Genomic DNA, 12,283 nt, shown 5'->3' with positions numbered 1-12,283 from the left:
TCATTATTTACTACTCTCTTCTTTTCAAATTATAAGACGTTTTGGCTTTTATAGATAGATTACTTTTACTATATACCTAGACACAGTGTATATCTAAGTAGGTAGTAAAACTTATGTATCTAGATCTGGACAGGGTCAAAACGTCTTATAATTTGGAACGGATGGAGTAGAATCTAGGCCTTTCTTCATCTGTAATTACTGTGTATATCACTATAATTTGCCTTTGCTGGTAGCCTAGGCGGCCTGCCTGCTACTTTCCAGATTTTAATTAATTTGTAATATTTGAACAACTGATTCATTGATATCATGCAATGGTCAAAATATGATGTTCGAATGAACAAATTACATAGGACACGGAATGCCATGGCCAAGGCAACCGCAGACAAACAAGTACGTATACTGTAGTAGTGTATGGCATTGCTGATAGGGACATCGACGTACAATATAGAAGCGTCTATCAGTGCAATTGCATAAGCAATTTGGATAGTGCGATACATATATACACACAAAAATAGTACGGAAGATGTACACGGCAATATATAGGGAGAGTATATTTAGTAGCCAGCTACAAAATAAGTTATTCCATAGCCACCTCCATTTACGATAATTTTATATACTAATTTACGATAATATCAATACATATTTACGATAGTTGGGTTACTATAACGCATAGAGATATTTACCATAACGTTATATTAAACCACTTAGTATGGAGTTACTATAATCTCATAAATTAACATAGTAATTATCGTAACTTAAAGTGGCTACAGAATAAGTTATTTTGTAGCCAGCTATGGGATAGTAGGTATATATATATATATATATATATATATATATATATATATATATATATATATATATATATATATATATATATATATATATATATATATATAACTACTGTTCTGCAGCTGGCCATAGAATAACTTATTTTGTGGCCACTTTGAGTTACGATAATTACCATGCTAATTTACGAGATTACAGTAACTCCTTACTAAGTGATTTACTATAACATTATCGTAAATATCACCGTGAGTTGTAGTAACACGAGTATCGTAAATGCATATTCATGTTATCGTAAATTGGTATAAATATTATCATAAATCAAGGTAGCTATAGAATAAATTATTCTATGGCCAGCTGCAGAATAGCCTTACCCTATATATATATATATATATATATATATATATATATATATATATATATATATATATATATATATATATATATATATATATAGACACACACACATGGGAGTAACTACTCATTGGGAGTGCATTTTATATACTCCCAGGAGTAATTACTTCCATAATCAATAAATCACGTTGTGTATGTGTACATACTTATTTATCAGTATGAGAATGCTGACATACTAATATTAAGATACTCTAGATCTTTACTATGTGATTTTTTTTTCAAAAGAGTATATTTTTTAATATATTATATAATACTATGATAGTAGCATATAAAATAAGTATAACATAAATACTTGTCATTCATATTACCATATATGGTCTAGTACGATGATATACTCCATCTACGTACACTTCGTCGGACTATATACGCCCTAAATCTAGAGATATACACATGGAAGTAGGAAATAATTTCCATATATATAGACACACACGCAAGTCATCATATATGTTCATATATGGAGCTGCAGTCCGCTGGCTGGAAGGCCGGAGTGCACTCAGCTGTCTGCAGCCAGCTGACAGAAGAAGACGCCCCAGAGCAGGCTGAAGCTGGAGGCGCGTCCTCCCGGGCTGGGTCGTCCGCTCCCGGATGCAAAAGCGCTCGCAAGCCCAACGTCCGCACCGCTGGCCCAGAGTGGCATATCTGATGTAATACAGATAGGCTGTGATGGGAAAGGAGAGGGTAACATGTAAGAACCAAAACTCGAATTGAACTCTCCTGAACTTGGCCGTCAGCCGTCCTCGCCTTCTAGCTGCTGCCTTTCCCCAATTCCGTTCTTACTGCCTGCTCTGATTCTGTGCTTCCCAAACCCTTCCAATCTACTTCTGGTTCTTACACGCTCCTCCGGCGAGGTCGTAGAGCACGTGCATGTTCTGCTGCATGTAGTTGCCGATGACGGTCGTCTCGTTCATCGGCAACGACCTGCGGGCGACCGAGCTGACCACCACCATGCACGCCGTGGCCGTGTCCACGGGCGCCCAGTACGTAGTTCGCCGGCGACACCACCAAGTCGGCGCCGCCGCTGAAGTGCAGCACCCGCGGGGGCACCAACCTGTCGGCGTCTTGCAGCGCCACGCAGTCACGCACAGGTCGAACGACCCTGTCGTCCCGGCCGGCGGCTGCACGAGGCTGGTGCCCAGCTTGCCGCGCCAGCTGCGCCCTCAGCGCGCGCCCGGTAAGCCACGTCGACGAGGCTCGTGAGCGGGGCGTGCCCGCCCACGTCGCCGCCGCGACCTGCCGGAGGTCGAACGCGGCCGAGGGGACAGCGAGCTTGGCTTTTCCAACCCCGGCCCAATAGATGGGCGCGGTCACCCCGCCCATGGACGCCAGGCGGCGGTGGGTGCGCTCGGTGGCACGGCGCATGCATGCGCTCCTCCACGGTGCAGTTCTCCTTGGCGTCGACGTGGATGAGCTCCAGGCGGATGCCGGCGCAGGTGGTGAAAAGCCATGGAAGCGAACAAGAGCGTAAGGAGAGCAAGGTTCTTGACATTCTGTGTTATTATGTGAATCAATTCTCCTTGGAGACGTACTGTGGATGCATGACGAAGTGCAGGGAGGGTATATATAGCATGCAAATGAGTGAAATTATTGGATGGGATAGTCGAATTTAATTTCTCATTTGGACATTTCAATGTGCAGGTGGGTTTATATTTGAGTTTAATGTTTTTGTAAATTCTAAATTCAAATTTTTGTGTGGATCGGATAGGATTTTATGCGATGGATGAAGTATCCAGTTACGTTATTGACTAACTTGATCTTAGCACGCGGATTTAGTCATCATGCATCTCTTCCGGGATGAATCAAGTTGACCAGACATAAAGCTATCTATACATTACTACATGTGGAATAAATCAATGGAACAATTCAAATTTTGTACTCCAATATAATATTTCTCTAGCTTCTCGTGATGCCACATCATCAAATGTTTATCTTCTCTGGTCTTCAAGCTTCAAGCCTCCACCTCATTCGCCGTGCACAACTGCAAAAAGAACGGACACACTTAGACGCGGGCGTTCATCCTGTCCGGACGCGTCTTCCCACTCCGCCTCACCCGCCTCTCATAAAAAAATTTCCTGACCGCCTCGCGCCGTCACGGCTTCACCGCGCCGTGCCGCCGTCCGCCCGCCCCACTCCACCTTACTGCCGCGGCCATCCCCCGTGGCGCGCCCCCATCCCGCGTCGTGTCGCGCCCCATCCCCCACCACGCCGCGCCTTATCCCCCATCGAACCCCAGTCTGTCTCGCCCGTCGCGGCCACGACGTTCACTGCACCACCACCACCACCCCGGCAACACTACGAGGAGGTCGTCTCGTCCCTGGTCCGGACAACGTCTCCCGCGGCCGGCCGAAGACAGGCCTACGCCTGCGCCTGGGTGTATGCTAGGACGTTGTTCCCAACGTCCTGCCTGACCTGAGCTTGCTGGCTACCGCAGTTCCCATCCAGGTAGGCCGTGGCCTCCGGCGATGCCGTGTTTCAAGTGTTTCGGGCGTTTCAGACTTATGTTTCAAGTGTTTCATCTGGATATTGCAAAAGTAGATCAAGGATGTTGCGTATGTTGCAATGGTTATATACGTATGTTGCAACCCTATGTTTCAAATGTTTCAGTTGTTTGAAACCTATGTTTCAAGTGTTTCATCTGGATGTTGCATATGTTGTTATGGCTATACACGCATGTTTCAAGTGTTTCAGGCGTTTCAGACGTATGTTGCAAGTGTTTCATCTGGATGTACTAAAAATAGATCTAGATGTTGCATATGTTGCTATGGCTATACATGCATATTTCAAGCGTATGTTTTAAGTGTTCATCTGTCTTCAGACGTTTGTTGCAAGTGTTTCGTCTGGATGTTGCAAAAGTAGATCTGGTATTGTGTTTCGTCTGGATGTTGTAAAAGTAGATCTGATGTTGCACATGTTTTAGCTGAAAGGTAGCTGGCCACGAAGAACATTAGGTCCTCTGAGAAGTGAGAAGGCTTCCTAGCTCAGCATTGGTCTGCACCTCCTCCACGGTGGTGGCTGGAGAGAGCGGGTAGCTTCAGCCGACGGCCGGCCGAGCGGCCTCCAGCCTACCGCAGCGGAGCGGTGGCCGAAGAGCGCGCGGAGCTGCTGCAGCCAATGGCCAGCCGAACACAATGTCAGAGGGGGATGGAGGCAGGGACGCGTGGCCCCATGTGCATGCAAGCGCGAAGGTTCTTGGACGTGGGCGCGGGAGGGAAATGGAGCAGTAGACGTGGGCATTCAGACGCGGGTGTCCGTCCGGACGTTCGGGCGCTAGCCACTGCGCAAATAGAAAGCCAATAACACCATCATCACAGGTGTCGCTATACTATGTCGTGGTTCAACTCTGAGCAGGAGCCGTCTACAGCTGAGCGCCGAGCATGATCTCATCTGGTAATAGGATCTCTTGATTGTTTATTCAGGACCGTTTGGCACAGCTCAACTTCACCAATGAAGGCTTTTTTTTTTGGAGGGGTTTAGCTTCATGACCATCTTTCTTGGTGAAGTTATGCCAAACAGGCCCTTAATCTTATCCATTCTTTGTTTCTTATTAATTGCTTATTGTTTGATTTTTTTTTTGTTCAGCAAGCACCCAGCATTAGCTTAATATTTTTTTTCAGGCCTTTTGTACCATTTAATTGTAGATAATTAATTTAATTAGAAATATCGGTTCAATTGTTGTCTACACTGATCTCAATTTTATTCCATCTCTCTGCCACTGTGGGCGTACGAAAGATCATTGTCTAGCCTTCTTTTATCTAAAAATCAGCGTGGATGGTAATGCTACGGTGCTTCCTTCCTCTGGGTGGATCTTACTATTATATGAGCGGTGCCCACACTGTTGATCCACACGCCACTTTTTTTTTTTTTGTCAGATGAACCACCAGAATTTGTCGACAATCCCAGCGATGAAGTACGGATTGAGAATTGTTTATTTGCTTTTTCAATTGAATGTCATTTGCTGGCTTTGCATCACGTAAATGGTTTTTGATCAATCTTTCAAGTTTCAAAATTTTAGTTAGTAACCAAGATGCTTGGGCTGCACAAGCTGTATGTATACTGATTAAATCGAACTTTTGCTTGCCCGAACCAGTTGATTTCATTGGTGCGAGGGATTTGTAGCTTGATGCTTCTTACGTACAATAATTTCCTCTTACGTAGTATATTATAAAATTCTGACAGCAACGCCGCAGGGTATTATCTTAGTTCTTTTAAAGTAGATGTCGTATACGACACTGATGTCTATGTTGTTGAACTGGAACTCAGGTCTACAAAGAGCAAATAAAAAATTAAATGCCATTTCTTATATATAAACAAAATTGTGTAATTGGACATTGTTTTCAAAGAGTAGGTAGCATTTTAGCAGTTAGTAGCTCCGTCGTCCAAACTCACGTATCAAATTCTTCAACAATTGGATGGCAATTCCACATTTACCCTCCAAATGTCAAAGCAATAATATCTTGAATATTTCCTATAATGAATTGCTCGTTGCTGAATATGTACAAGATATTTATTATTGTCGTGTGTATTATACATAGAAGCTCAGGAACAATTAGTCTCTATCCCCAAATATATGTGCTGCAGTAGTGCAGTTGGATGGATATACATGATCAAAACAATGTGGTTTTTATTAATTTAGGAGTAAAAAAGTTGCAACAAAAACAGCTCAAGATCGAGTTTGATGCTATACACGCACATTCATGTTTAGCTTGCACGCAGCCCATATACAGCATATAAGTGAGCGAGTCGCTCGCCCTAGCGCCGCTGTCGCTTCCGCATCCACCACCGTTGGTCCCCCTCCCTTGGGATCCATCGTTTTTTATAAGTTTTCTAGTAGATTGAGTTATCTAGGGTTAGAGTCTCTCCATGCCAAGTTTCTTGGTACTAGGGTTTATCTCCTCCTCCTCCTCCCCGACGACGGCGAGGGGGCAGGGTGGATTCGTTTTCTCCATGGCGGCTTTGTTGAAGATGAGGGCGACATTAGCGTCAGCAACTTCATCAGCTTGACGACATGGAGACTTGGCTTTCCGGATGGCGACATCAAGGCAGAGATGATGTCGCCATCATGGAATAATTTTCTCTGGTCTCTTCTCCGTTTTGTTGTGGTTAGATCTGACCACAATGAAGGACTAGGGAGAATAAGTTTTAGATCAGTATTTCTTATTCTTCGGTGGCAGAAAGAAGAAGAAAGAAGAAGTTTCTCCACTTCACCTGCAGGAATGTTGGTCGTCTTTCGTTGGGCATATGTTCTTAGGCTTTTTGCTGAGTGTTTGCCTGTGTGGTCATCTATACGAATCGTCATACAGATTTGGAGTTGAGATTTCGGGCTATACAAAGTGTGGGTACAATTTAGATGATCAGGTTCTAGATATACGTAGTGTATTCTGGTGTGCTTGTAACGTGATGATGTAATCAGCTATGATCTAATATAATTCTTCTTTCATCTAAAAAACAGCATATATATTAAGTGAAAAAAGAGAAGAAGGTAAATGCAAAATGGTGAAAGGTGGGATAACAAAAAGGCTGATAAAAAGTACAAGGCAAAAAACATTGCTACACAAATGCCCTTCTTCACTGCATAAATAACCCTTGCCTTCATCATGCTTTGAAAGCCACAAGGAACATGTAAGATGTAACACAACCCTTCAAGGCATTAGCACGTGTGCCCTCTGCGATTAGAAATCGGAGATGACTGACTACTTCGGTTGCCCCAAAAGTAGGGGGTTTGGTTCAACGTGCTTAGGCCGTCGGGATAGGGAGCAGGAAGAAGGCACAACTACAAAATGATGATTTTGGATTAAAGTATCCCAGTCTCTAAAATACTAAATGATTTTTAAAGGCAGACGACTTATTTACATACAGAGACAAAATAATCTATCACCTCTAAACATCCAATAGTAGAGGCAAGCCTTTTAAGATGTCCTGGTCCATTCGAAGCCCTAGCTAATAAGCCTCTAAACATCCATTTTTGGGAGATAACCAACAGAGACGGATTAAAAGTCTCTCTCTCTCTCTCTCCCTGAGAGAGAAGTTGGCACATTTGAAAAACTTTTGAGAGAGATGTTAGGAGGGTTTGGTATGTAGGTCACCGAATTTACCCGGTGCCTAGCCCTCGGGGGCACCGGAGCAAGCGCTCAGGCCCCCCTAGCCCATGACTTCCTTGACTCCGTGTGTTGAGCAAGGGGTCACTGGATTTCTCTGGTGCCTCTAGGCCACCACCATTGGAGCAAGCGCTCCTGGGTGGACACGTGGAGGTTGGCGAAGTTAGCGCCAGAAATTTCAAAGGGTATGATCCTTTCTTCGGTGACGGTATTGGGGACCCACTGGACTTTTCCAGTGGTACCCAGGAGCTCTCAGGAAGTTTCTGCAGAGAGCTCCTAGAGACCCACTGGATTTCTCCCTTGGTGTCCCTAGGCAGCATCGGAGGATGCGCCCGAGCCTTGTTCTTCTCTCTTGAAATTCCATAGACCTTGGGAGCCCACCAGATTTATCCACTAGTAGCAGATAGGCACCAGAGTAAAGAACACCTCAATTTCTTGTTTGACCGTTTGAATATAGCCGTTGGATGACCCTTGGAGCTTTCTAGTGATCCCGCAGAATGCCCACCGATAGTGTAATAGCTAGTTTCTTTGAGTGGATTATAAATAAAGGGGTGACTCAGCATTTTTGGTCTTTTAGCACACTTAGCTTATACTTGCACACTCATAGCGCTCAAGAACACACTCCACTCAATAAGGCTTGCTTGTGATTACATTTGGGTGAGATTAAGGAGTGATCTAGTGCATTGTTTAGTTGGATTGCATCTTGTGGCACTAGAGAATTGTTTAGTTGGATTGCATCTTGTAGCACTAGAGAAGCGTGGTAGCTGTGGTTTTCTTGTTACTTTTGGTGGTTGCCACCACTTAGATGGCTTCGAGCTGGTTATGTTGCTGAGCACCATGTTGGTGATTGTTTGGTGGCTTAATTCAAGTGATTGTGAGGGGTTTTGTACTCCCTCATGGGAGATCGCAAAGGGTGACTAGTGGATATCTCAAGGCAAGTTGGAGTGCCTTCATTGGTTGGCTCCTCTTGCGAGCACCCACATTGATCGAGGGTCAAGCTTGAGGGCTTTCCTAGCTTTTACGAAGCAACGGTCAAAGGACTCGCTTTAACGGGGACATAGGTTGCCAGCAAGCAACCGAACCTCAGGGCAAATCTTGTGTCACTTGGCCTCGTTGGTTCACCTGTGTAAATGACTTTAGAGTTTGTTGCCTCAATATCTGCATGCTATAAATATATACCACCCAAAATGCAAATGTCTCAACATTTATCTGTAGAAATTGATTTTCAGCCATGGCCCGTTAGCTAGGTCTCTTTACAATCATATTTAGGGATGACTAGAATTATAACCCCATATATAAAATAATGACAGAGTGCCTCTAAAATTGTTTATTTTATGTATGTGTATGGTATAACACGGTTGATCATATAAGAAAATGCAGAATCATACTATCATAGTACAAAACAAATAAATAGGCATATATATAGCCACCATGCACCCCGTGGTGGTCTACAAACGACATATGGCGAGCGCACGTACCAACAGGTGTGTACGCTCTATGTAAGACCGGCTGGTGGCATGGCATCATCACACGGAGCTGCAGTCCGCCGGCTGGATGGAGAGCACGCCTTGTTGGAGGTCGTAGAGCAGCTGCATGTCCTGCTGCATGTAGTTGCCGATGATGGTCGTCTCGTTCAGCGGCAGCGTGCTGTTCGGCCCTCCCGTGCTAAACACCACCAAGCACGCCGTGGTGTCGTCCACGAGCGCCCAGTAGTTCTCCGGCGGCACCACGACGTCCCCGCCGCCGCTGCCGCTGCCGCTTCCGAAGTGCAGGACCAGCGGGGGTACCAGCTTGCCGGCGTCCCCGTGCGCCACGCCCACGCACAGGTTGAGCCCTTCCGCCTCTGCCGGCGGCGGCACGACGCTGGCGCCCAGCTGCCGCACGAGCTCATCTCTCAGCGCCTGGTACGCCACGTCGACGAGGCTCGTGAACGGGGAGCCCGAGTCGATGAGCGTGCCGGCCCACTTCGCCGGCGCGACCTCCCGGAGGTCGAACGCGGCCGCGGGGACGGCGAGCTTGGCTGTCCCCACCGTGATCCCGGTGAGGGGAAGGTAGTAGAACGTGTCGAACGGGGCCACGTCGGGGTTCTTGAGGAATGGCACGGACGTCACCGGCGGGCCGCTGCTCAGGCCGGCGGACGCGCCGACGAACAGGCGGCTCGTGTTCTCGGCGTCGCTGAAGTAAGGCGTGAGGCAGTAGGAGAACCTGTTGTCGCCGAGCTGCGACGGCAGCGACAGCTTGCCCCTGCCCAGACCGATGATGCCGGACGCGCCGTCCAGGGAGCCCGGCGTGAGCCTGCTCGCGGTGATGCACCCGAAGGCGAGGCTCACGTTCTCCGACTGGCCGAACGTGAACACCTCGGTGCCGAGCACCCCGCTGATGACCCCGGCGCCGTAAGCGGTGAGCACGGCGCACGCCTTGTTGTCGCGCGCGCACCGGGTCTCGGAGCCGAGCGCGCACGCCGTGTCGTTGCACGCCACGGGCTTGGCCGTGCGCGACCGGGACGGGTCGTAGAAGGAGAGGTTCTGGCTGAAGCAGCCGGCCGCCCGGCAGGTCGAGCACTGCGTCCAGACGAGGTTGCTGCCGGTGTCGATGATGGCCGCCGCCTGCTGCGGCGGGTCGCCGATGAGGTACTCAGCGATGTACTGTGACTCATTCCAGTGAACGGGCGCGCTCGCCTCGCCGCCCGACATGGACGCCAGACGGCGGTGGGTGCGCTCGGTGGCTCGGCGCATGCGCTCCTTGGTGGTGCAGTTCTCCTTCGCGTCGACATGGGTGAGCTCCAGCCGGAGGCCTGCCGCGCAGGTGGAGAACGCCAGGGCGGCGCACAAGAGCGCGAGCCAAAGCAAGGGTCTCGCCATTTTTGTGTTATGTACTGAGCTCCTTGGCGTCTGTGTGCGCATGGGGAAGTACAAGGAGGGTAAGAGTATATATACATGCGTGCAAATGAGTGAAGATTTATTGGATGGGAAATAAAAGAACCAAATGTCAATATGTCGACATTGGAACCTTTTAATTTGCAAGTGGGTGTATTTGAAATTTGCATTTTTTTGTAAATTCGAAAAAAAGTTTTGATAGGATAAGCACAAGGTTTTATATATACACGATTATTGATGAATTAGCTATATATGTTATTAACGAAGTTTATCTTATCACGCGGATTATTTGATCATGCATCTCGTCCGGAATGAGTCAAGTTGACTAGACATATCTATATGTTGCTAAGTTAATGTTTAAATGGAACAATTAAGATTACATTTTCTTTTAGAGCAGATGTCATGCATGACAGTGATGTTTACGTTGGAATTCACGTCTAGCAAGAGCAGATGGCAACCTTCCGATGACACAATTACGTATTGGGCGATGCTATCAATGAGTAGGTAGGAGTAGCATTTTAGCTGTCAGTGACTTGGTCATCCAAATAAACCAACGTATAAATTAAGATTCTTCGGCGAGTGGCTGAGCACGGCGGACAACCGGAGTGTCCTAGATCACAGGTTCGATTTATGAATCCGGAGGACAACCGGAGGAGAAAAACCTAAGGGGAGGAGAAAAACCTAAGAGCTTTGGGCGGTCCGCGATAGCTTTGGGTGCATCGGCGTCGCCCTGACCCGCCTCCTCTCCTCCCACCGGTGGCGCGGTGCGCGGAACCGAGGAGGAACAGGGGGGGCAGCTTGGAGTCGAAGACTCGGATGGAGTGGTGGGGCTGGCTGGCGTGGTGGTGGTGGTGGCCGGTGGGGGACTTGGAATGGACTAGAGGAGGGTGGAGGGGAGAGGCAGGCAGCAGAGACGTAACAGTGGAGACCAGCCTCGTAGCTGTGCTTTCGGGGTGTGTGAGTTATAGTATAGGAGCTTTGCCGAGTGTCCTACATCTGACACTCGACAAAGCATTGTTTGTCGAGTGCCAGATTAGGGGCACTCGGCAAACTTACTTCTTTGTCGAGTGTTTTTTTTCAGCACTCGGCAAACAGTTTATTTACCGAGTGCAATTATTTTGCCAAGTGTTTTTTTCGCAGCACTCAGCAAAGAGCTTGTTTGCCGAGTGTCCGAGGAAATGCACTCGGCAAACATGAAAACACTCGGCAAAGAGCCAGTTTCCGGTAGTGTGGGTGGCAAATCCACGTCTAATCTCCAAATGTCAAACATTCGTTCTTTGATGTATAGAAATGCTCCGTGCTAAATATATTAATCAGTTATTACACTTTTGTATCAGTCTACTGAAACGCTTCCATTGTTCAGTCGACGGTTTGTCCGTCTGATCTCGTGCCGTAGTTTTGTGCTGCTACTGATGTATTCTCTGTATTGGCTCGCTTTACCGTGGGATCTTTATAGAAGCCTGCTAGCTGGACACGGGATTTATCAGCTCCCTCTTTTTCTTTTGTCTAGCCTAATTTTTTTAGTCCTCTTTTGATATGCCCTCTTGTAGTTTGTCCTTCTTGTAATTTGTCCTCTTGTGGTATGTTAGTAATTTGTTATAATTGTTTCTATGTCATAATATATCAATTTTATTGTTCTTTGACTATAGAAATAATTTTTAATTGTTAATTATTTTTGTGCCAACACGGATTAAATTTTGTGGGGTTTGTTGTTTTATCTAACATATTTTTTATTCTCAAAACCAAATATTGCACATTATACCCATAAATTGCAGGAAACTAAAACTATGATTTTAGTATAAAATATATGCAATATAACCGTCGTTTGAAAGAAAGCTTAAAATCATACACCTAAATTTTAGCAATTCCCTAATTCTTGCATTGAACGTACAAGCTCCGAGATTGAACTTAATCACTTTTGTATCTCTCCAAGAGGACAATCAGGTGGCATCATGTTCGGTGTTAACCTCCAACTGTTTGATATATATTGGTAACATCACTCTAGGAAATTTCCACATTTGGCATCATGTTCGGTGTTAGAGTAACTCTAACAGAAGAGTTATCCATGTTGTGTAATCTATATTTGACTATTTTGGGGAAAAAGAGAGAGTGCAACAG

General features: G+C 46.3%; 1 protein-coding gene across 1 annotated transcript; it reads right to left on the bottom strand.

Moving 5' to 3' along the window:
* Positions 1-8,788: 8,788 nt before the first annotated feature.
* LOC136502645 (aspartic proteinase nepenthesin-1-like) lies at positions 8,789-10,150 on the bottom strand. The gene has a single exon (XM_066497901.1). It carries the CDS (start codon positions 10,148-10,150, stop codon positions 8,816-8,818), a length of 1,335 nt encoding a protein of 444 aa, XP_066353998.1. The 3' UTR covers positions 8,789-8,815.
* Between the last annotated feature and the right edge of the window lie 2,133 nt (positions 10,151-12,283).

This window comes from Miscanthus floridulus, chromosome 14 (assembly GCF_019320115.1).
Source record: "Miscanthus floridulus cultivar M001 chromosome 14, ASM1932011v1, whole genome shotgun sequence".
Lineage (NCBI taxonomy): Eukaryota > Viridiplantae > Streptophyta > Magnoliopsida > Poales > Poaceae > Miscanthus > Miscanthus floridulus.
Note: the sequence above shows the minus strand (reverse complement) of the source record. Positions and strands in the feature narration are given on the sequence as shown.